Source organism: Labrus bergylta, chromosome 14 (assembly GCF_963930695.1).
Source record: "Labrus bergylta chromosome 14, fLabBer1.1, whole genome shotgun sequence".
In the NCBI taxonomy this organism is placed as follows: Eukaryota; Metazoa; Chordata; class Actinopteri; order Labriformes; family Labridae; genus Labrus; species Labrus bergylta.
The window spans coordinates 18237465-18263641 of record NC_089208.1 but is presented as its reverse complement, the minus strand read 5'-3'; the positions used below and the strand labels follow the sequence as shown (position 1 = coordinate 18263641).

Sequence of the window (26177 nt, the reverse complement as noted above, 5' to 3'; positions counted from 1 at the left end):
GGGATGAATTAAAAAAAAAAGTGTAATATTTTTGTTGTTGTTAAAAAATGTTATCCAAATTCTGTTTGCAAATTACTACAGACAAAAATCGAGGTATAAAAAAAGGATGAGCTGTGAGTGTCTTTTTTTAAGCAATTTAAATTTGAACCTGTCTTGTATTATAATTACAATTGAGAGTTAAATTAATATAGGGTATCCTTCTATAGTGATGGGGTAGGGACCATATACTGTAAATAATCATCTTTTTACAGTCTATGGTAGGGACACTGATATTCCCTTTTTGTGTTTGCATAGATGTACTTTATAACACATTTAATTGCTGTTGTGAATATTTAATACTGATAGAAAGTACTGTAAAAGACAAATATTGATGCCAAAATATAAATCAACCAATGATACAGATGATTTCAGTGGTTAGTTTTGGTTTGGTACTAACCCTAACTAACCCGTATCATGGCTCACAGTGTAAAACATCAGTAAACGGTAGTTTTTTCAGTATATTTTGTAATTTCTTAATATCTAGGACCTTAAGTGTTGTATACAGGAATATTCAGACAATTTTATTGTCAAAATAATCAAAAAGGATTGTCAAAAAGTTGCTGCGTATTGCATACAGTTAAAGAAGACGCATATAAACACTGAGGTAAACATACATTTATTTTTGCATACATACAACATAAATTGCTTCATACATAAATGTGCAATCTGCTGTGCACGTCAAATATGGAACGTTGGATATTAACATGAATCGACATACAATATGTCCAACTACACAGACTCTTATTTACTATGGATTATAACCATAAAAAGGGACACTGACCTCACAAAAGGAGCATGTTGTTTTCCTATAAAATCTTTATCTGAGCATGACACGAAGCGCTGGCTAGTCACCTACTGTTAATGCAGAACCAGTATCTACTGCACACATTTGGATAACACAATAAATGCATTGAACAGATGACATCGACATGTAAGCAGAGGCAACCTGATACACTTGCTTACATAGATAGCTACTGCTTTCAGTGCAGTGAATGACACTACTTTTTATATGTCTTACGTTATGTATTACATTGTGTTTAACAAAGCGCAAAAGCATTAGCTAGTCTTTTTTTTTTGGGGGGGGGGGGTCAGATGTTTTTATTCTCCTTCAAAATCCTTTTAAGACATTTCAGCCGATCCCATAATTTCTGAAGCACTGGAGGGGGAATCTTCATATTGGACTACAACAGCTTGCATGTGTCATGTTAGGGAGGGTTGGAGTCTCAATGGTCTCATTTAGCAAAACGATTGCTTGTCAATATGACCCCTGACCAGTTAAACTCAACAGCAGTGTAGGGTTGAATGTGAAAATACTAACACATCACCTCTGACGGCACCACACACACACACACCTCATTAAAAGGTCGTGAAATCAGCAGGGTCCAGTAACTATTCCTCTCAGCTGGAGAAAACCGATATAGGATCGATAAAACAAGTGAGCCTGTAAAGACTGAGAAGAGTTTAACACCCAACACTCAAAATCACACTTCTGTCTGGAATGTGAGCTGAACTGCGCCTGGGAAGGAAACAACAAACACTTGGCTTGGAAATGTATGTCTGGTGGTGCATTTGGTTCAAACACAGAGTGTAGTTGGAGTCTGTATATTCAAAGTAGTGAAACATCTTATGGTGCTGCTACAGAGAAAAATCTCACTCAGGTGCAGGTGAGAAAAGAGACCTTTGTCTTGAATTGTTACCTTGTTCGCATATAGTGCTGCCACTCCACAGCCTTTTTTTGTTGTTGCAGAGAGCAGAAATACACAGTTACAGTCATGACTAAGTGAATACAGCGGCTGTTAAGTGAGAACCTGTAAGCAAATACACCGTGCGGCTTCAAAGAAAATACTTTGTGGTAGGGGGAAAAAGTCTGGTATTTCACTCCGAACTCTGTACACACACTCACATCCAAACACAAACACCACAACAGTCGATATGCACCTCAAACACGACACATTACTTCTCAGCACAGTATCAACAACAGGTTATTTAGAGTGTATCTCCCTGGAAATGAAAGAATAACTTCTGCATGAACAATCATTAAAAAAAAAAGTGCCCTTTCATTATTCGATACATGACATGTCTTTTCTGCCATGATTATTACTGACCCTATCGTACTTGGAAGTAAAAGAAGTATACACACACACACACACACACAGACACACGAGCTATGTTCTCTGAATTTACAACCTCAGGATGGTTAAATGCTTTTGGATGAATCACGGAGGATGAAAACAGTACAGAGGTGAAATGGTCAAAGAAAGTCCTCTCGCCTGTTCAGTCTGCGAGTGCTAATTTTGTTGCTCCGCCATCACAAGGATACAGCCAAATGAGCACAAACAGCATCTCAGTGCATATCATTACACAATGCAAAACCACTGATACAGTCATCACAATCACGCACACATTAAGCAAGAGATTTTCATACAGAAAACCTACAATTATACATAGCCACTACGTATAGGTTTTGATATACAGCTACAAAATATATGCAGCAAATTGTTCAATCCCAGGGGTAAAATGATGACTGAGTAGAGAGAACGAAAATGTCCTGGTTTCAAGAATATGACTTGACATTATAGAGCATCAGACATGCAGCAGTGAACAGTTTGATTGGCTTGACTGATGTCTGGTGAGGTTCTTGCCAGAAGCAATGCCAAAAGCCAGTGCAACACAAAGTACATTCATGATAAAAGCAAGTACAGAATATGACTCTCAAATCTGCACAAAAGAACAGGAACTTGAATCTATGCAAATTAAAGCAAAGATTTCCTTTAAATGTAAAACCTGCAGTATGTAGACTTGCACTACATTTAAACGCAAGAAGCTGAGAGAAAGCCGAGTGTTACCCTCCACTCTGACAACCTGGCTCTGATTTACAGATCGCTCGACATGACGGATATGATCTGCAGTGCATCAGCCAGCGAATGCAAAGGTAACACTGAAAGCTGCACGGCCAAGCAGACCTGTCTTGATATTGCACAAGTGGTCGCACACATGATTTTGTGCTTTTACATGTACTCTCTATATAACTTTATATACTGTGGACACATGGACACGTTTGCTGACATAAATTAAAATCAGATGGAATCATAACATCGGGGCACAGGCAAACATCTGTGTGGTACGTTTGGAACACACATGTAGGATCATACACTTCTCATGTTACTGCTGGAACATATGAACCCTTTGCTGTGATTCAGGATGGGGATTGGTCTATACTTCCTAAATACTGTCTCTTTTGTACATACACATAAACATATACACATTTATCATAGATCTATACATATCTGGATATGCCCTTTTATATACTAAGAGTAATCTTAACTTTCTGTGGACTCCCTGGGGAAGAAGCAGTCGTCGTTGGAACCCTCTGGGGGCTTTGGGTTAGTGGTCGCAGTCCTAGTAGGGATGGGAGGAGGGAGGGTTTGGTAAACAGAAGGGGTCGAGGATAACCAGTCGGGCTCCGAGTCAAACACAGAGTAGGGAGCCAGAGTCTGAGACCTGGCTGGGAAAGTTGGGGCCTGTGGTGTTTTGGTTGTTGTGAAATCATCATCAAAAGTGACCCACTGCTTTGCTGGTTTCCCTGCTGGGGCAGGCGGCTGGTGACGAGGTGCGAGGGCAGGCGGAAGGGAGGAGGGCGGAGCCAGAGGCAAGGTGGGGACAGGAGATGGGTCAAGGGGGAGGGGAAGCAGCAGAGGAGCAGGTGTAGGATTCAAAGTGGATGATGGTCCAAACAGGGACATGGTCCTTTGGAGCTGGGAGTTGGGTGCAGCAGCAGGAGCTTGTGGTGGGATAAGTGGCTGAGTGAAAGAAGACATAGTCCTCTGAAGGTTTTGCGTTACAGGGGGACGTTGAATGCTAAAATCTGGTGTGAGGGACCGCGGTTGCTGCTGCGCCAGAGGACCTGTGAAGGGGTTGGTACTATTGGGTCTGGCAGGAAGCAGGTCAGTCGGGAAAGCGCACGGGGACGCACGAAGTGTCTCCTGCGAGCGGCTACGAGATGGGATCGGAGGGGGTGGGAGCAGAGAGGAGGCGAAAGGTGATGGGGTGGAGAGTGAGGAGGAGGAGGACGACTCGAGTGCCTGCAGGTCTGACAGTGCGGACGCCTGGAGGGAGAAGGATGAAGGGAGAGTGTTGGAGGACAACTTAGAGGGAGGAATGGAGGGGGGGGTTCGCATGGAGGAGCCTCTGGTCAGGGACTGTGTGTTGTGCCAGGAGGAGGACGAGGTGGTGGAGGAGGAGGAGAGGAAGTCAGGTGCAAGTATGTCAAATGGGTCGGCCTTCCATTGTGCTTCTCTTTGTATTCCATTCAGTCCGTTAGTCTAAGGAGGAAATAACAGGAAAAGAAATCCCATTAAATGTGACAAAAAAACGCTGTGTGTCAACATGACCCATGCACTAATATTACTTAAGTCTTTAATGATAATATCAATATGATATTTTGTTATAATGTTAAAGATAAACTTTGGAGCTCCACTGTAAACAGTTTCATATTCACATTCAGCATTTCATTAACAAATTGACATGTCCTGTCTCAGACATAAATGTCTATCTAATTTACTACGCCAATGGAAAGATGCAGCATGTTACTGATTGGATGTGTTGGACAGCTGTGTTATTTGGATGTTTTAGCAGTCGTCTGTGTTACAGCTATTATGGACTGCACATTGAAGTTTGCCCACATAAAATCATCGAGGACCTGATTTTTTTTTTTTAAACATTCTGATCCACAATGGCTCTATTGGTTTAGAAACTCCACAGGGTATCTTTAAGCTAGCTTACATCTAAAAAAAACAACTTTTAAAACATGTGCTGTGTTTCATGTACAACTCTGAGTACTGATGTGTGTACTGACAATCATTAACTAATACAAATGAAGGAAGTAAAGCTAATTAAACGTAATGACAAATCAAACAAAATGTCATTGCATATGTGTTCACTCTCAGCACCTGAACCACAGTGAGCAGATATGAAAGGACGACTGAGAGGAAAATGGCAAACAAAAATCACATTTATATGTTTTCCTTTTTCATGACAAGATGGTTTGATATGTTGACAAACAAGGAAAAACAACACAAATTATGCTCCATTTTGTGAGTCTAACACACAACAATACATGGCCTTGTAGTTGACTACAAACATCCAAATTAAAATAAGAGAAGAGGAGAGGTAAAAGGACAGAAAATCAACTACAAAATGAATTAGGAGGGGGTTACTGGGTGCGATGTATGAGAGACGTAATAACATCAGACCAGAGGACTGTTGTGCTATGGAGGATGAGACAAAAAGGTGGTTTAATATCAAGTACCTTTCACCCTGTGGGCTTCTCCGGCTTGTGAGAGAAAGACAAATGAATCAGAGAGACAAAAGCAGGAAGAGTGACACAGACAACTAAGCTCATCAGAAGAGAGACAAAGGATCAGAAAGAGTTGCAGACCTCGCCTCCTACATCTGTCATGATTTAGCATTACATATCTTGTCTAATAATCAGAGCAGGAGCAATACTTTTTAGTACAAGATTGAATTACATGCAAGCAGAAACATCAGTGTACTCAATAGATGAGTGGGTTAGTGTTCTTTGCTCAGCAGCTGAAATTCCCCAAAAATTCATTTAAAAGATCATTGGCACCAACCTGTGCAGCTGGGGCTGTCTCAGGCTTGGCAGCATCAGGTGGCAGAGCATGAGAGGAGCGGGAACGTGGTGGTGGTTTGGGAGAGGAGAGAGCCTGTGGAGACCCAGCAGAAGGAGCAGCAGCCGCGCTTTGCTGTGGCTGGAGTGGAGCTGGGAGATTGGGCTGCATGGATGATGGAACCTGGGGTCTTGCTGCAGGGGGCTCTGTGGGGGGTGGTCCTGAGGGTGGAGGACCTGAGTGAAGACATAGTACAGAGTTCCGCCTTAAAGTCACTGTAACACACTAATGTGGATGAAAGGATGAAAAATATAGAATGTTGTCATCTGTGAAAAACAAAACAAAACAATTCTGTACCTAGAGGCAGGTCAGGAGGTTTGGCTTGTGCACCTGGCACAGGTCGTGGGGCTCCTGGGTGGGTGTCTGGGATGGGCCGAGGGGCCCCGGGATGCACCTCTGGGATGGGTCTTGGTGCTCCAGGGTGCGAGGGAGGTGATGGGCGAGACTGAGGGGGAATGCTGATTACCCCAGCTCGAGGAGGAATGTTCTGATTAAGAAAAAAGGAAGAGAGAGAAATTAACAAATTGCATTAAATATATATATATTAAAAAAATACATATATGAAAAATCAGAGTTAAACACTTACCGGTCTGGATATACCCCCCAGACCAGGGGCCCCAACCGTCGCCTGGCCTCGACCTGAAAGAGTTAAGACAAACAAACCAGACACATAAACAAAAAAAATAATGCTTTTGTGTATTAAGAAAGGCTACAACTGACTTCACAGTTGTAATGTACCAACTAATTCAAGAACTGAAAACCCACTCCAAACTATGAAAGGACAAATTCCCAGTGGCTAAACTCATTATCAGAATGATGACTCAGTCATTGAGCAGCTGCAGGAGGTCTGGAGGAGAGGCAGGCCCTGTTCTGGGAGCCAACAGCTCCCCACACAGCAACGTGTAAGCACACACCTTCCTTTCACTATTCTCTGGCTGAAGCCCTCTCAGAGCCTGTGAACATGTTCCCACGACACTTAGATGTCTGCATGTTTACTGTACACCCACCAAACACCAGTCAGACCCGCTGACAACACACACGCTTACTGTACTGTGACAGAGGGTTCAGCTAACCACACATACACACACCTTACAAGTAGAACAGGGGGAGGGAGGCCAAGTCACCGATAGGCCAAGAAACTCAACCCTATCTGACACCCTGGTACAGGCATAAATTGTACCAGGGCATAAACACAGAGCACATTATCACAGTAGACAGATCCAGATCAATCCCAGCAATACAGATATCAGGGGGAAAAAATATATATATATTTTGTTTCTTCATCTGTGCTCCATCCGTGTTTATTGCGGCTACTTTGTGTTTGTGACACTCACCTGCAGCAGCTTCTGGCCGAGGAAGAGCAGGGCTTTTTGGTCCTTTGCAGCACAAAGGAAACCAAACCACATTACTGTTATACAGAAGTGAAAAACTTGTAACAGGAAGCATCTGTTCCCAATGACTCTTAACTTTAAAATAATCACTGGGAGGAGCATATGGCGGTAATATAGTACTGCAGCAGCAGTGAAGCCTGAGATGCTACTACAAGTATAAATATCTCCCTGCAATTGAACAATTTCACCACTAATCACACAGGATTAGTGCAGCCCAGCTGACTTGAAGACTATTTTAAGTCTCAATCAAAGGGTTTGTCAAAGTGTTATGCACCAGATATTACAGTTATCATAACACAAGTTTGACAGCACAAGGGCCAAAGTCAAGTCAACCTCCGTATGACCCCAACCCAGCATGAACAGCATACACAGTATGTACAAAAGTAACTTGCCAGTGAGCCATCTTACTTCATTCCTATCTTTGTGAAGAGTTGCTCATGCACTGTACCAATCAGAATGGAGTTTCATGGCAGTAGTAGATTAGTTAAAAATACTGATGGACACTTTACATAGCAGCCTGTGCCATCAGTGTGTGACCTGCGGTATAAAAGCCCATTAAAGGAAGAGTCAGTAGCTTTTTCACTAAAAAATAAAATATAGACTTGTAAAAAAAAGTAATGTCACTCAATCATCACTTATGGGTCTCCATACATGTGTGGTGGTGACCTCTGCCCTGATTTTGATGTTCTGGTTTGTTTGGGTTGACACGGGGCGTTTCAGGGCGGACAGCCAGCGTGTTTCCCCCAGCCAATGACAGCGGGCAGTTGAGTTTAGGAGTGTACAATTCAGTGATTGGATGGGATTCAGATTTGAATATGACAGACGTGGCGGCAATGAAGAGAAAATATAATCACAGAGTGGCAAAACAGCGATCAGAGACGGCTCGTTCCAAAACCAGGGTGAACTTTGTTTACACCAGTGGACGAGGAGTTGGCCTGCTTTCTGTCGGACAAGCAGGAGCCACACACAGGAGTTTAGCTTGTGGTAGCGTGCAGTGTAGGTACAAGCAGTAATTGTACACACTACATCATGCAGTGAGTGTGTGTTTCTGGGGTGATGAGCACAGGAGGAGGAGCCCAGTTTGAATGTTGTGTTTCAATCTACAGCTAACAATGCCACTGACTCCACCTTTAAGTAGTCAGAAGACTAGAAAAGCGCAATACAAGCTCAAGTCCATTTGCCATTTACTTTGTAATAATTGTTATAGATGTTTTACACAAACAGTCTGACGGTCACCAAGGTACTAAATGTGGATGAACAAATCCATCTGAATTTGCCTTCAGTTGCAAATTAATTGTGAGAATGCACATGGTCCCTCTGGCCTGACAACTTTCTTCTGATTTTGCAACCCCTGCTTATTTTTCATAAATAAGTGAGATACATTTTCCCAACAGGCTAGAAAAACACATCTCTCCTACTCACATAAACAAGACTATGATAGCCCACAATGATGTAGAGTTGGTCAACTGTGACACATCATTGTCAAAAAGCATCAATTACATTGATGGCCGGGCGTTATAGACTACAGGGATCGTCTGATGACATTTAAAGACCAAGCGACATTTACCTTCACTGCCTCGCCTACCGAGCAGTGGGCTGGGACATTTCCCACAGTCTTTAGTCAAAGGAGGGAAACAGTATTTTTTTTTAGGATTAACAAAAGCAGGGGAAAAAGTCAAAAATTAAGAATATTAGCTGCATGGTAGGATGCACAAATTGAAAAAAAAATTATAAAAATAATTCACATAATGACCTAACAGTAACACCTGCAACAGACAAATTCAAATGAGCAACAATGTTTGGGACACTTAATGCCACTTTAACAGTTCTCACAGGTTTACCACAATAGAGGATTATTTTAAAAAGTATTGCTAGACAAGCTCCATTATCTCTATAGATATTAACATCAACCAAAATCACACCTAAGGGGAGGGACAAGACGCTAAATCACTACATTTTGAACTTCTCATGAACACAAACCTAATGTAGGAGCGGTCAAACTAAAATCAAGCATGACTCAGCAAACACAGGGGAAAGCTCTCTCCAAACACAAGGCTGCAAGTCTAAAATTATGTTCTGGCACAAGCTGTGACTCTTCAGTGTGTCATAGTACAATATAATTGCCCTTATTATGGCGATTGCTTAGCAGAGTATAGGAGCTGATGACAACCTACTGAGTCAGCACTAATGCAATGTCATTCTCTTATGATTAGATGGAGAAAAAAAAACAGCCAAAACTTTAAATGCTTGAGCAATGAAAGCACACAGTTCTATAGCAATCACTTTACCTCCAGAGGCCCTTCTAATTGGCAGGGGGCTCATGCCTCCTTCAGAAAGGAGGTGAAGCAGTGGGATAAAGGTGAAAATGTTTTAACATCTGCCTGAAGAATCTCCTATTTTACCATGCTGAAAAAATATTCTCTAAACAGTATATAAAGATGTGAATATTATTAAATTAATCCAAAAAACAGGCTTCATTTCGGTCATTTAAATGTAAGGATATCAACATTTAATGGGTTGTTTACAAGAAAGATAGTAGATGTGTATGAGTATAGGAGCTGATGACAACCTACTGAGTCAGCACTAATGCAATGTCATTCTCTTATGAGTAGTTGAAAAAACAAAAAACAGCCAAAACTTTAAATGCTTGAGCAATGAAAGCACACAGTTCTATAGCAATCACTTTACCTCCAGAGGCCCTTCTAACTGGCAGGGGGCTCATGCCTCCTTCAGAAAGGAGGTGAAGCAGTGGGATAAAGGTGAAAATGTTAAACATCTGCCTGAAGAATCTCCTATTTTACCATGCTGAAAAAGTATTCTCTAAACAGTATATAAAGATGTGAATATTATTAAATTAATCCAAAAAAAACAGGCTTAATTTCGGTCATTCAAATGTATCGATATCAACATTTAATGGAAAGATAGTAGATGCTTTACCTGATGGTGGTGGTGGGCGTTGAGGGGGCGCAGGTCTGGCTGGTGGAGCAATGGGACGAGGGGGAGGAGCGCGTTTGGGCTCCAGGTTCAGAGATGTGGGAGCACCAGGCTGAAAATCAACAGGGGGCCCTGAAAGGAAAAAAAAAGACACATTTGAAATCATCCATTAAAAAAATTGAATAAACAGTCTATACTCTCCACCGAAAAATGAACGATACCCCGAAACTGAAAAATTATTTTAGAAACGTTTTGCCCTGGTAAAACTTTCTGTCTTATAGAGCCTAATTTCTTGAATAAGATCAAGATAACATATACCCAAAGGTCACAAAGACCTGCAGTTGTTAAATAAGTACAATTTAACAAGATACTTTTGTAGCATTTCACCCTTTCTATACAGTTCACTTCTTTGTTTTTGAGCCAATTTTCCTAAATAAATATAACATTATGGAAAATTTTACACACTGGTCAGATATATAACGAGTCACATGCCCTGCTTCTGGTAGTCTAAAATAAAATAGCTCTCAACAACTGCCTTATTTTTTTCGGACAAAGAGTGAAGAACTGACCAGAAAAAAGTTAAAGCCAACACTGCAAACATCTCACTACTGAACAAGAAAACATTTTTCTAAAGGAAACAAGTAGTTTACTGTTAGACACACCACACGCTTTCTAACACCAAACATCAGTTAAATCATCACACACACATATTGTATTTTACCTGAAATGTCTCTTCTCTGTAAAGCTGGACTAAAATCTGCTTTGATTCATTACAAAACAGAACAAAATTACAGTTTACATCTCAGCAGGCAGGCTGCAGTCTGAGCAGGTGATTGGGTGGTACTTTAGTAACTTGATTCCAGGTGTTAAGTCCTGCTACACATGCTGTAATTACCTTGTGATGGTCTCAGAGGTTGCGCAGAGCGACTCGGCCTGCTGGGAGCGGTGGGTTCGCCGTGGGTGGGGGAGGAACAAGGACTGCTGCGGGGGGAGGGGAGAGGGGAAGATCCAGGGCCAGACCCTGCACCAGGCTGCAGGTGCTGGGGAAGAATCTCCTCCACCTCATCATCCACATCACCTTGTACAGGAGACAGGAAGACAGGAAGACAGGAATAGCTGCCTGTTAAAGTGCTAAAACAACAGCCCATTGTACAAATGTTTCAGTAAAATCATCAACCATCCACATTTGTGAGGATTGGTGTTTGATTTCCTGATCCTACCACTTACCTTCCATATCGTAATCATCATCGCCCATGTCAGCGTCCTCCGCGAGCAGGGTGGAGCTAGCTGAGGTGGGGATGCTTCCACAGATTCTCTCCACACTCATTTCCTCCTCTAGACTCTTGATCCAACCTGGACTCTTCAAGCGGATGTCAATCATCTTGCCAAGCACCTACAGTGAGACAAGAGAGAAGCAGAAGTTATCAGGTATAAACCTGATGTAAAAAGGAGTAACAGACCTAAAGCAGTGTTTTAATGCCTTCTGAAGTATTAAGTCTTTTATTAACACAGCTCTGACTTACAGTGGAAGCACTCAGAGAAAGAGCAGCAAGAGCAGAGTAACCTTCCAGGAAAGTCACCCACATTTTCTCCTCAACGAATCTGCATAAAAAAAGGGGACATTTGTTAACACAGTCTTACAGTCTGAGGGTGATTCATGTCTGTCTCTTTTTAAATTATTCAAACTCACCTGATGAGGATGACCTCTCCAAACTGAGCAAACTTGTCCAGCAGCTCGTCTATGAGGGGGTCGTCAAAGTAGTCGTCAGGGCCGGAGGAGCAGAGCGACACAAGGATGGTGCCGTCTGGAGGTCCTTGCAGGGCAATGACATCTTTGTAGACCTGGTGCCGAGCCTCTGGGTCCACCTCCAGGATGTCCACGTCTATTATTGACACCACAGGCCTAGGGAAGAACAAAAGAGCTTGAGTAAGAGGAATACGTTTCACTTGTGCAACTCAAGCACTGATGTGACATAAAGGGGAAATGCAGAAAATGACACAGCTGTCATAAAACTATCACAACTTGAAATAAATGTACTATGAATATTGTTATTCACCTGTGGTCTGAGGTCTTTAGCTCGGCCCTGCCATAGTACTTCAGTGTACCAGGGTGCCAAGGGTTTTCAGGATCGTCCTCATTCTCCGCAGATGTAGAAGCTGCCCCTACTACATTCATTTCTTCAGCTGCAAAAAAATACAAAAACACATATATGAAACAGGAATAGCAAGATAAGGTATCCTCTTGTTTCAGAAGTTTTGACTTGCTCAGTTTTTAGTACAGAACACAAGAAAGCAGGTAGGCAAATCTTAAAATATATTCTACAAGTTTTCCCTTTTCCTCATAAAGAGGTCTGAAAGTTAGGGAAGGAGGTTATTTTAGTGGGTAAGAGGCGACCCATATTACCAGTTTTGTCAAAGTTCCACTTCCTCCTCTTCCACAGTATGCGGTCAGTCCAGGCTGGCGTGCGGCATTTCTCACTGGTGTCATAATCTTCAGAGAAGAGGTCGTACTTGTAGGTGGGGGCAAAATCTAAGTTCCCCTCGATAAAACCTCTGAAAACCTGGCATTCAAAAAGGCAATAAAACCAAAGCTCAAAGTTACTGTTCACTGTTTCCTGTTTAGAGGAAGTGAAAGTTATCAGTGATGTAAACATGCAGGCGTGACATATTTCATACCAAACCAGCATTCTTCTGGTCAAATAACTGGTCCCCTGCTGTCAGAGCCTCCCAATTCTGCTGTTTGATCAGCTCTTTTACTTCCTCGTTGGGGAGGCTGATTCGGTAGTTGAAGTCTCCGCACCAGAAAACGTAGTCATGGGAGTATAGCAGACGACCCTGGCACGGACAAGATAGATAAGGTTATGCTTTGTTTTGTGCAAAAATGGGTCTAAAATGATCTAGTTATGCCGGTTGTTACCATGGGGAAGGTGAGTCTGCGTGTGATCTCGTTGTAGTCGTCGTTCCTCTCCTTCACCTGTGACTGTCCAGCAGCAAAGTGGGAGCAGACGAAGCAGATGCTGGTGGTGTGGAACAGCAAGCGGATGGCAACACCTCCTTTGTTACCTGTAGCCCCGCCCATTCCAGTCTTTACAGTGTCCACGGCTACATCCCTGGAAAGCAAATTAAAACACCAAGATTACATTTGATACCACGCCTGTGAAACCTGTGGAGTTTAGATCATGATTCATATACATCATGTAAGATTCATACCTGATGAAGGGAGCGTGCTGCGGGCGGATGAAAACAAACAGACACACGCCCACCAGCTGCTCTGAAGCGAGCAGCACGTACTTGTGATCCCGGGATATGTTTTTCTGCAGCTCAGCTGCCCAAAGTTTCTGGTTTGTAGTGCTGAGGCCAAAACAGAAAGATGAGTCGTAGTGAAGACACAGAAAAAGAAGGAAAACAAGCCTACAAAACTTCAAATGAGAAATGGGGAAACATATTATATTTTTGACGTTACTTAATCCTCTTTGTTCTTTCCTTAAAAACATACAACAACAAAAAATTCAAGCTTGGACAAGTGAGAATATTCTTGTCCAATCAGGCTTAAGCAGCAGATTGTAATGATCTTTGAGAGAAAATTCTGAAACGTTTTAGTCAGAAATCAATCATGACAGATTCAGGCTTGTTATTTCAGGCAGAGAGCTTGCACACGTACGTACCTGGCACTGACAATGTTTCCAGCGTTCAGTTCAACCATTTCCTCAAAACCAATGGCAAAGATATCTATGGGGTTGGCTTTACTGTCTGCAGAAAGAAAATATTCACGTTAAAGACAAAAGTAATTTTGTTACAGGTATAAATATTTGATGACATTTTTTCCCCCCCATTTTCAGTCTAAAGGTATTTAAAGTAACTTATTACATACAGGCATGATTACGCGTATGTGATACTGATCCTCTCCTCTAATTCTCACCAAAAAAAATGATTTAGAAAACATTTACTGCTGAGGAATGAAGATGAATGAACATACCCTGGAACTCAGGATGACCTGCTTTCTTTGGAGCGTCCAACAACCAGTCGTTAAGTGTCTGATTGCGGTAAGCAATGCTGCGAAACTGTTTACCCCCGTTGACATTCCAGGTGCCGACGCACACCCGGATCTGCTTGGGCCTTGTGTATTTTTGGTAGTTCTGACACATTCCCAGCAATACTCTTGGGGAGGCTGTGGAGGGGAGAAAAGATTAGAGTGTAAAAGGGTTGAGAATGTGTGTGTTTGTTTCTGCAGGAAGGGAGGCTAATTAAAACCATCAGAACAAATGGGAAAACATTCAAATACAAAAGAGGGAGACAGAAACAATGTTTTTAAAACATGGGACGTGGAAGTAAGGAAAGGAAACAGAGCAGAACTGTTGCTAAAATACAGATGACATTCAAATAATCAACTATGGTAATGGTTTATTTATGTCTGTAAATTTCCACTGTGGTTGATGTCAAATGTCATTGCATAATTCTCCATCCTCTTGCTTTTAATCACTTTTTCAAAAGCCTGATGATATGCAACAGGCGGAGGCTTAAACCACTACCAGCATTGGATTAGAAATGAATGAACAACAACGAGCAAACACAAATGATAGGACAACTATGTGGTGAGGAATTCCATCCACTGGGGGCAGTATGAGTTACTATACCTGATTGTAAGACCGGCTCAGTGACTAAGATTGTGAGCAAGGGCAGCAGAGAGAGAGAAGGGAGAGAAGGGCGGGTTAACCAGTGCTTTGACAGATAGTGCCAGCAGAGCAGTAGGTCAGCATTAATCTTACTGGGACAGAGAGCTGACACACACAGATTACACTTCCCTCTTGACACAGAGCAGAGGACAAACCGTGCTTTTGTGCGGATCGGCTTCTGGCTACAACAGATGCTGGTTTAAACTTGTCAAAATATTCAAACAATTCCAGGGAAACAAGGAAAATGTATTCTAAACACTACTATTACAGAAATGAAGAAGATGTGACATGTGAGAAAGGGCCAGACCTTACATTTGTGAGGCTATTCATTCACAAATTTTAGACACGATATCAAGAGTTCTCTCAATAATGGATTTCTCATACTACACATGTTTTAAATAATTACCGTAAAGACTGGAAGTAGTGAGCAAGGCCCGCGCTTTGTCTGCCAGGTCACTGTTGAGTGTGGAGCCCAGCCTCAGGATGTCTATAGCTTCCTGCTTGGAGCTGTCAAAGAAGTTGTTCTGGATCGTCCTCGTCACAGAACGGGCTCCGTCTTTAAGCTTTCCCGCCTAAACACAGACACACACAGACACACACAGACAATTAAATGAAAGAAATAAGATAGAAACATCTGATTTATTAGCTATACTTTTATGTGGTTCATGCATGGAAGAGAAGAAAAGGAGGAACATATCAGGGAGATATAAGATGCCACTTTATTCAGCAGTCCATGAAGGATCAAAACTGCTTCACAAGGTGAAATATTTTTGCAGCATAATTTGATGAAGTGACATTTTGGATTGATTCCTTCAGGTTTATCCAATCACACATTAGATGTTGCCAAATACATGAGGCAAAAATCAGAACGGAAACTGCAGTAAGAATGAGCACTCAACAATCAAGGACACTGGCAAATTTTTACTGAGTGTCTCTTTTACTTAATTGATGAAGATCAGTAAATATCTCTGTGGAGCTTTCAAAAGTTGCCAGGTCAAGACAGAATTTATCACAGAGATACCTCAAGGGGATTCTTTTTGGTCAAGAGGTCTAACCTAACCCATCCTCCATCGACATTAACATCATTTGAACCCACAGACACTGAAATCAATAATGCACCAGAAGGTCCCACTGCTCAAACACAACATGGAGCGGGTCGTTCACTTACCACACAGAGAGAGAGGTCCGGAGGACAGCAGAGAGAGACAGCACACGAGAGTTAAGAAACAGAAGCACACACACACCTCTACAAACAGAGGGGATCAACTCTGTCACTTGCATGCACAATGCAAAACACGCCACTATCATAGCCCCTTTGAACAGTGGTAGTATGCCACTTCTGTTTGTTTTTTATTTAACATTAAAGTTCCCCTCTGATCATGCTCTGACATCGGCCTGCTCTTGAGGTGTCAATGTCAGTTATTGTGGGAGACCCAGAACTACAAGGAAATATGATTTTACAAGTGTTTCTCAGGACTGTCTATTTCCGCCTTTTACACATTTAGAAATAAACACTGATTCAAACATTGACGTCCATTTAGCTTAAAAAAAAAAAAAAAAAAGACCCACAACACCTTCAAGATCCACTTTTTCTCAATTAGAAATGATTGTTAATCAAATGCTATTATACACAACTTTATTTCTTCAGCAAGTTTCAACAGTTGTTGGAAACTTAGATTACATTGATTACATGACCTGATAGTTTAACTGACACTATTAAAGAACATGAAATGCAAAAAAAAATCTAAGGAATCAAAGGATCTCCTCTGGTGTTAAACTATAAATGTGCATGTTTTTGTGCTTTGTGTACCTTAGCTTTGCCATCCAGGGCACCAGTGCCTGCGTAGATTTTGCTGACCGAGTCTCCGTTGGCAGACCACATGGTCCTAAAAACCTCCTGGAACCTGGCCACCAGCTGGGGTTTCTCTGTCAGACCCATTTCCTCCAGCTGTTTAGGCAGCATCTAGTATAGTAAGGACCGGGGGAGGGAGGGGGGGGGGGGGTGTTAGATCAAGAGCATAATCCCTTTCAAACAATGGACTGCAGATTTCACAGACGTAATCACAGAACATGAACACTCTGTCAGCCTCCTACCTCAAGGGCAAAAAAGGCCTGAACACTGTTGGTTCTGTCCAGACAGTCCAGACAGTTTGTCCTAATGGTCCCACCCTGACTCCTAAAAAAAAGAAACGTTCTAATGCTCAGAAGGAATAACAAAAACCACATGCAAGAAAACTACATACATGTTTGCATTTGTTTCTCACCTTGCGATGCCCGTCTCTCCCGAGTAGTAGAAGAAGCCACACTCCTCGATGAACTTGCTGAGGTAGGGTTTAAGGACACTGTGGAGTTTGTCAGCCTTGCCTCCCTTCACATTCTGGTGATAGTCGAAGTTCACCATTTTCACGTATGAAGCATGCTCTGAAGCCTTCAGGTGACTCTGAAAGGAACATAGAGAGGAAGTAGACTTAATCCCACAAATTAAACTGAATGCAAAAATGTTTCATTGGCAATTCATGCTGCCCGGATGTATGAAACAACACTGCTTTGAAACTATAAGCTTGAATTCACTAGAAACGTTGATTGTGATCTGTGAAAATACACGTCATGTCTCGGGTGGGCAACTTAAGATATTAACACATTTGTTTCCTTTTAATAGAAAAGACTGACATTCCAAATATGGTCATTTAAGTTTTACCAAACAGATGAAGGTGTGTTGCTAGTGAGAGGGTTTACACACAGAATAAAAGCAGTGTGTACATGTTGATACTTATGACCTTCTGCCTGTGAGTTATGGACTTAAGTCTGTTTTGAGAGGAGCTGATAAATGTCATGACGACAGTGTTAAGAAACAGAGAATATTAATCTCACCTGAAATGCTTTGCTGAGCATGTGCTCGCCTTCCTTACTCCCGAGCAGATTGATGATCACCTGCTTACCATACAACCTCCGCAGTGCCGTGAAGTGTCTGGAGAACACGTAAACACATACAGTAAGCAATGTGAAGTTCTAAAATGACAGAACTAGTTCAATAACGGCATTTATCCTGACATAATTACATCTACACATCTCTCGGACATAACATCACACATCAACCACTGAAGCTCACGTTTATACAGTAAAGAGACAGCACACAGATATATTTCATTTTTAGATCCAACTAAGCGAAATAACCCCCAAAGAATTTAAAAGCTACACTACAGTTTCATTGCTGATTTGTATTTTCATGCCTCTTTCTTCCACTAAAGTAGATGAAAGAGCGCAGTACATTTAAGATACAGACTGATTACAGTGTGTACTCGTTAAAGACCGTTTCTTAGGTTGGTTGTTTTTGTGAAGTTGTAGAGACTGGAGAGTGAATTAGGAATAGTGCCATGTACTTCAATAACCTGAAGCCTCTGTATCAAACTGGTGTATTACATTTTAAAAATGGATGGAACAGCAGCAGCATCATCATCCAGCAGACAGTGTTTATAAAAAAAGATTCCTTGTACTATCAAAGGAATTTCAACTGAAACAAATTACCCAGAAAGAAAACGGAGTGCATGTTACATAGGCTGAGTTGTGAGAGCTGGTCTGGACAGATACTGAGACATACAAATTGTGTTGCCAAGTACAATTGTGAAAATATGACTAATCCCTCAAAATGGTGTAGCAGCTGACGTGCTAGTCTCGGCTTGTTCAAGATATCAATAAGTCGAGGACATGAATACTGTGCTCAGTCCTGAAGTCAAAGAGTTCTACTGAAGAACCACAAAGGGTCTTCAAAGCTTTCCAGCAATCTTTATTTTCAATCAATTAATCAATCCTACCAATCGATTAACAATATGAAAGCTACAGAAAGTAGTTCAAAGAGAGATCAAGGCTGTTTACTCTTCTCTAGAGCGGTCAGTGTTCAGGCCCAGAGAATCCATGACTAAAGTGTCTTTAAGTTCACTTGAAAAGGGAGATACTCTCTATCCATCATCTCTAATGTGTCTACCCAACAGGAAAAATCAGAGCACATTTTTACTTTAATATATTATGGGTTAAATGAATGTGTCATTGAGAGACATGTGTAAGATAAAGACAGCATAGTTTGGAGAGAATCTTCACATACTTCAAAAGTGTGTAATGATAACTCAATGAACGTGTTTACAATACATATATTGTGGTATTAGGCTGTCAGGTTCATGACTTGTGTCTAACAGTAAAAACACTTCAATTCCAAGAGATGTGCAACCATCAAAGAAGGACTTTAACTGCTGTCAATGGATGTAAAATAAAGGTTATTAAGGTCGACAGCTAATCAAGGGCAGCTAATGTGTCCTTCCTGATCCCTGCAATAAACTGGCCGCTAAGGACACACTTCAATTAACATTTTCACTTCCAAGAGTGTGGAGAGCTTTTCTCTATCGCGCTTTGGAGGTAACTGCAGGAGACATGTGTAGTATTATTGTGTCTCCTCACTCCTCAGAGCAGTGGTAATCTGTTTGAGGCCGGATAAAGTAGCTGGAATCTGGTACATATGCAAACAAAACCTTTGTGTACACACGCACACACACACACACACACACACACACACTACACAGAAAAATGTAATGACCTTTCGAATGCTGGTGCATTTGCCTCAAATCCTCTGGAGAGTTTGACACGGTGAGAGCCAACCTGCAGAGTGGACACAACGAGAAAAGACAAAAAAAAGAAGAAGAAGAAGACACTAGTAACTCCTCTTTAGCACTTCAAATCAGATCTTTAAAAAGGAGAAGTTCTGCAAACAAACGTGTTGCAGATGTACAGAAAACCTGGCGGGGCAGAATGAAGTTTGGATAGAGAGTTCGGATAACGATTGAACAGTGGAAAGAAGAACGTTAAAGTGTAAAAAAAAAAAAAAACAACAACAATGACATAGGATAACAGTGACACGGGGGCAGCATGAGGAGGCTTGTTCATACAGAGACAAAGACATTGAGCAGTAAAGAAACACATGTGGCCGTCATATCTTCAACACCTTAATGTGACCTTTAAGTGGATTACTTTCTTGCTTTTTTGTCTCTCTAATTCTCATATACTTTCCCATTTTGAGGGCATAATGTTTGAAATCATTCGAAATGCAGAGGGGTAAAAGTAGTCACGACCACACCTTGCCTGGCTTAGCAGGAGGCTTGCGCAGTCACTGTTGAACTGAAATCTACTCCTTCATTACTGCAGGCCCTTACTCGTTTCCTTGTTTCTTAACACCTCTGCGTCTGTGCAAAAACATTGCATACCTTTATTTTCCTGCTTTTCACATCTCCACTCTTGCTCTCTCTGATAGCTTGTCATCAAATGAAGTAAAAAGAAGCTAATCAAATCATCATTCCTCCTGCACCATTCACTCTCTGCATCCTTTTCCTCCCTATGGTCCCTCAATTACTGTCACAGGTCGCATACACTTGATATATCTCTAAAGCCATCAATCCAAATAGCTACTATACTTGCTCTGCAGACATTATTGGGATCTACTGAGTCATTGTCAGTAGCAGATCTAGACATTTTGCTCCATGCTGCTGCTGTTTTGTCACTCTGTCCCCTCTCTCGCTCTCGCTCTCTCTCTCTCTCTCTCTCTCGCTCTCTCTCTCTCTCCTGTTGTGCCGGTCTATACATATTTAATAACTTCCTGAGATGGCATCTGAAAAGGAGTCAGGTTGCAGCTGTACACCTCAGGCCAAAAGCCCTTTACCATTTAGACAAACTGAACAAATTACAGACAACACCTGCAGTGTAACTTGGCTTATCGAGTTGTAACACCCGTTGATGATTTCTTCTGTTAATTCAACAAATGTTTGAATTCATATTATTTGGTTGTGTTATATACATTTGTTTAAAGGAATTTGTTTTAATTGCGTGTCTATTAAAGTAAAAATGTTTATCTGACTTTACAACTAATGACTTATGCCAATAAAGGTACCTTCCACACAACAAGCAATAAAGCAGTTAACTAAGATCTCGTCTTTAGACAATTCTAAAAGTCAGCCGCCCCTGCCATCTTTTTGCATCTTTTCCAGCAGAGTTTCATCATTCTACTCTACAAGTATGATAAAGACACTTTGTCAATACTATGTCTAATGTAAACTAACTGTAGAGAGATCAACAACTCTTCCTCTGGATTAAACTGAGACTATCCATCCTGCTCAGGGAATGAATCAGAGAGAAAGGGGAGGAGAGAGTAAGCCTTACTAGCCACATTCGGTAGAGGGGACTATAAGCTAACACAATGCTATAAAAGCAGAAGGACTACAGTTCTGTCTGAAAACAACCCTGAACCCACTTCCCTGTCTTTTGACCAAACCATAGACCTCGGCACCAAATAGTTGACTAATCTGGTTTTGGCTTTTACTGGCCTTCAATGAAATTTAACAGCCATATTATGAATTAACACCTATCCAGGTGTATGGAAATGACAGCAGATTTAGCAAAGAGAAGTGGTTAGGGGATGCTTTCAGACCAGGCTCTCACCTGACCAAAGATGTCTGGGAGCTGAGGAAAACAGAAAAATGCCCTTTACCAACCACCGCATCTATCATTGACCTCCCCCACGTCTGATGTAGTCTGTGCAATGTCAGGACAAGGGCAGCAGAATGCCAAGGATGTTGTCGTTCTCCATCTCAATGGTGATCCTGCTTCCTGCTTTTCATGTCAAAAATAGCATTCCTTGAACAGGTACTATGTTTGGGACCTTGATAAAAGTCAATAATGGGATTGTCTTGGTTTTCACCCCTGGTCTCTGACATTGTACAGAGAAACCGTTAACTGAAGTATGGAAGCGCCAGCACCAGAAAGAGCCGATAAAAGTAAAAGTTATACCAGGTGGGGGTTCTCATCCAGACCATTACGGTGCCGATTCTCATTCAGTTGCAACAAAACACCCTTAATGGACTTTTTCTGAACACAGCATGGACAAAATGTGTTAAAACTAGAACAGATATATTAAGTGTAATGACGAGGAGACTTATCACTCCTAAGTTTTGTCTTAACAGATCCAACCGACAGTTAAAATAAATGTGTCTTTTCGTGTTTGCAAGAGCTCCACACAGGCTTCATCTGAGATCACTGTTTACGCTCACAGTGTGCAAGAGATGAGACGGAGCCTTATCTTCAACAGGAACATTTACAAACTGTTCAGGACTTCGACAACAACATGAGGGCGGTTTTATGATTTTCATATAATGTGGCCTAATATATGAAAACCTCGCCTTTGTGATCAAAAGCTGGCCGTACAGAAAAGATTTGTTTTCCATTACCTGAATGCCCGGCTGTTCCCAGAAAAGAGGGATGGACCCACGGATCTGAATGAATGATGAGACTTTGTCATCCAGGAAAATAACCTGCAAGAAAGAGGGAACTTTGGTTGAGTTCATTTGCAATATAGCAAAATTATTTAAACAATGGATGGGGAAATCCTAAAATTGTAATTCCTCAATGACTGTATAAAGAAGTGAGTGAAATGACTTCACTTTATTGTTGCAGACAATACAATTATGTGTGTCTGTAGGACACTAAGGAAATGTAAAAGAGGAATCATGCCAATAAGCATTGTGTGATATGCTGATGGTGTATTTCCAAGGCCAAATGCATTCATCACCAGTATTACAGTTATGGCTATATCATTTATGGTTAATTTTTATGGCCAAAATAATAAGAAAACCTGACAATTCAACATAATCCAAGACAAACACTCTGCATGGCATTATGTTTAAGCATCACTTGTGGTAGTTCAATTTACTCTGCTGAACCTGGACTAGTTTGTGAAGTGAAACAGGAACTATGAAAAGGGAAAATTCAAAACAAGTGCTTTCCATAACAGGAAACGTAAAGGTTACCTTGTATAATCAAACTCACATTTAGCTTTTGACAATGTGCTGACTGGCCAATAAGAGGTGAATACTTAATGGGGTTGAAGTTCACTCAATAAGGTACTTTAAACTATTCCAAAGTACAAAAAAAGCTTCAGACTTTAGCTTGACCAATCAACTCTTGAGCTGGTATATATTATCATCACAATCATCATGGTCCTCCTCCTCCTGTTGGATTTCCCTTTAAATCTTCTGTTATCTCTGCATTCACGATAATTATTATTTTCATTCTATAGTGTCAGAAAAAAAAAGGCTAAAACAAATAACGTCTTCTTTCACAATGCTGTTCCAGATTTGCTCCTGAACAGTCAATGGATAACCAGTGTTTAAAGAGAGTGTATTAACCAAGGTCAACTGACTCTTTAGACAATGTGCTTATGATAGATGTTAAAAAGGTCAAATTAATTGAACTGGAAAAAACAAAACAGGCCCAGAGGGTAAGGCATTTCCATAGTGGCCTGTAAACACTACACTTGTTCCATCATTTATTTGTAAACCAACTTCAATATACATTTAAATGGGCTAATCCAAAAACAGCTCATACAGTGTATGGTAATCCATAGCGCACCTCACTAGGCTAAAATGTTTACAATGGAATTAATGCTGACTGTTATTATAACACATGAGACAACTCAAAATAACCCTCACATCTTCTTCCACGACCTGCACGCCCATCTCATCTTAACTGTCTTTTATTTTGTTATATTGCAGAATAAAAAAAGACAAATTGTGTGTTTGAGGTTTTGTGTGTCACTGTCTCCTGGTCTATGTACCATCTGCCCTGCTCTGACATCCGTTGATATCAGTATTGCCATGAACAGAGCATATTAGAATCAGATTTAATTTGATAAAAATAATCTGACTCACCTGTTCAGTCTCCACAAAATTGGCCACCTGTCCGTCATCATTTGTTCCTCTGACGTTGAATCGCGTGCCGGCTCGCTCTGAGCTGAGCCGGGAGAAGATGCAGGCTTTGGCCTGTTTGTGCCCAGCATAGATGGTCCTGACCTCCACACCACCACACATCAGCCTCAACAGCCAATCATCACAGTTTACACCGTAGTGCTTGAGGTGTAGATGCAGAGATTGGTTCCTATTGGTTTATTAAGAAGGACACAACAGTGAATACACAAAGAAATCAGTGTGAACAGAGAATTTTCACACCTTGGTTGCAAATCACACAGCCCCCATATCCCACAATCAGAAGAGACTATTTCATCACAAGGATGAGCAGATTGCAGGACATGTACTGAGTTCATTTATACTAGTTCAGAGATTTTTTTTAAAGCCTGCATTCTATTCTCTTTCTAACCTAAGAACAGTTAATCATTTCATTCTTTTACCAGAAGAAGCGGTTATCTGTAGTGTCTTCTAGGATCCTGCGATGTGCGTTAAGACTCAAGTCCATGCTGACTCCAGTGGCAGACCAGGCAAAGTAGAAGTGGCCTGAGTTCAGAACCTTTCGGACCTCAGAAATTTTGTCCTCGTCTCCTGGGTCATTCTTCAGTGATATAAAGTCTGTCTGTGTGACTCGGAAAACCTCAGAATCCTGCACCTTTCCCACAGAGCTGCATCCTGTCACAACCACCAGACTGTGAAGCATAGAGTCGCCTGCAGGAATGAGGGGGAGTATGGTGAAAAAGAAAAGACAAATAAGAATAAAACCATCCAAGATAGATTTGTAGCACTTGTTTTAAAATAAAATACTGCGCTTATGAGCATGGACACAAAATGGTAATTAATTATACATTGGTGCAACTCTCCAGCCAGTCAAATCTCAGACATCTATAACACTAAGCTTTAATCGTTGGCACAGATTTTCCCTTGTTGTGATAACAAGAGCCTTCAAGGTCATGTGAAGGACAGAAAAAAGCAGCTTATAAGTAAGCAGCAACAGGACTTCACAAACCTGAGGACCATGGCAGCTACACCAGAACCTGAGATCAGAACCTGGATTCAGGAAACTTCAGTAGCGCTGAGCAGCAATTAGAGAGGATGTCTTGTGTTGCTTACCCAGGTTTAGGCGGAGGACGCCTAGGATTCCATATGCATCCACAATCCTGGTGTATGTGTTTTTTATGGCCTCCTTCTCTGCTGCAGCTACAGACAAAAATAATGCAACACAATAGAACATGTATTGGTTTTTACTCTGTCTTTACATGTTGAGTTAAACACACTTTTGGCATTATCATAGTCAATAATCACATCCAGCATCAGAAATTCAGTTCTTTGTCTGTTATGGCAGTATTCCTACGACACATCCTTATTTGGGGCGAGAGGTAAAAGACTATTTAAATGATGTCTTGCTGGAGTGCAGACAAACAAGAGGATGCCTTACAGAGAACGGCAACAGCCCCTGACTCAAACATCAGGCATTCTTCTCTGGTCCTAGTTTCCACTATGACACTGTAGGGAGGTGGGTCCAGCTTGTGGTAGATGCGATATCCCTTGCTGAAGGCCATCGTGTAGCCAAGATGGATAAAAAAAACCTGATGTTATAACCTGTAAAGCAAACACAGTTAATTACAGCAGATCTGATGAGAGCCAATCCCAGTCAGACAAAACATTTGAAATTAAAAAAGCCTACTAGGGTTTTATGACGCTCTGTGATCTAACAATACAACACTTGCTATGAAGGATGTTTAGCTCAAAAATATGAAGGGATTACATTTTGTGTCACCGACAATTTGACTGAACCAAAAGAGTTCGCAAAGATTACATGTGTTACTTACAACCACTCAGATTGCAGGTTAAATCATTTTAAATTGTGCATATGTATGTAGGAAACAGACCACATTATTGTGTAATAACATAACACAAATGGGAGAAAACCATCATTGCGAAATAACGTAACATAACCCTACCAATGATGGACACTCCTTAGCACAAACATTAATACAAACATATATCCTCTTGAACTCAATATGACAGTCGTAGTAGATTATGAGCAGCAGGGGAACACGACAGGCCAGGAGACTCAAATATCCTCCATCCTGACACGGACAGTCACGACTCTTTAATGCAGCCGCGGCAGGACAAGCTAGCTGGGTTTCGTAAAATGGTAATGCTTTGTGAGGAGACAAGCAAACAAGAGAGACAAAAATGTTCCAGCGAAAACAGCTCGCTTGCCCTTCATGTATCTACAGCTAGCCATAAACGTTAGCCAAGTTAGCTGAATTAAACACACAGGGGTAAGCTATGACTCGCTAGCGGACGGTGTTTTGATGGTGGTGCTACCTTGCACGTCCGGGATGATTTTTTACTTTAAACAGAAAGCCTGCAGACTCCGCCGCGTAAAACTTTAATACTTTATTACGTATTTGATGTTGCATTCTCAATTGAAGATTTAGATTACACATTTCGTCTTACCGTGTCCCCCCCTGCCGGGTTGTTACTCCGCTGTCACAACAAAAATCCTTTCCCCGGTGTGTGTTGACTCAAATGGTACATCCCGGAGCGGAGCCCCCGCCTCTCCCCTCACGTTACCGTAATACACCGTGAAATTTGTAAAATAAAAAATAAAAAACTGATATTTCACCAGCTTGATACGTTAAACTTCCCCCCACAGTCAGGTAA

At 41.4% G+C, this 26177-nt stretch overlaps 1 protein-coding gene across 9 annotated transcripts; it reads right to left on the bottom strand.

Annotated features, from left to right (window-relative positions):
- Positions 1–639: 639 nt before the first annotated feature.
- On the bottom strand, positions 640–26156 carry synj1 (synaptojanin 1). Of its 9 annotated transcripts, XM_065963109.1 has the most exons (34): positions 25971–26156; positions 24940–25103; positions 24615–24701; positions 23945–24212; positions 23469–23694; positions 21990–22073; positions 19313–19374; positions 17599–17695; positions 16992–17167; positions 16822–16903; positions 16538–16690; positions 15134–15299; positions 14689–14712; positions 14031–14222; positions 13720–13804; positions 13265–13405; positions 12972–13164; positions 12731–12889; positions 12459–12615; positions 12112–12238; positions 11745–11957; positions 11578–11656; positions 11282–11447; positions 10950–11132; positions 10058–10186; positions 9809–9847; positions 9409–9447; positions 8688–8735; positions 7064–7105; positions 6316–6368; positions 6027–6216; positions 5673–5905; positions 5348–5371; positions 4220–4361 (listed from the first exon to the last, which is right to left on the bottom strand). In XM_065963109.1, exons 2-33 carry the CDS (start codon positions 25061–25063, stop codon positions 5351–5353), a joined length of 4038 nt encoding a protein of 1345 aa, XP_065819181.1. In that variant the 5' UTR covers positions 25064–25103; positions 25971–26156; the 3' UTR covers positions 4220–4361; positions 5348–5350. The 9 variants fall into 9 exon arrangements, with proteins under 9 accessions (XP_065819176.1, XP_065819177.1, XP_065819179.1 ...); XM_065963104.1 differs by lacking the exon at positions 5348–5371 and having other exon boundaries at positions 640–4361; positions 25971–26125; XM_065963105.1 differs by lacking the exon at positions 5348–5371 and having other exon boundaries at positions 640–4361; positions 15134–15290; positions 25971–26125.
- Between the last annotated feature and the right edge of the window lie 21 nt (positions 26157–26177).

Coding starts and splice junctions, on each gene's coding strand:
- synj1 (XM_065963104.1), bottom strand. CDS start 25,063: ATGGCCTTCAGCAAGGGATATCGCATCTACCACAAGCTGGACCCACCT. Junction 22,074..23,468: donor ATTTTGTGGAGACTGAACAG/GTGAGTCAGATT, acceptor TCTTTCTTGCAG/GTTATTTTCCTGGATGACAA. Junction 13,406..13,719: donor GGAAACATTGTCAGTGCCAG/GTACGTACGTGT, acceptor TTTTGGCCTCAG/CACTACAAACCAGAAACTTT.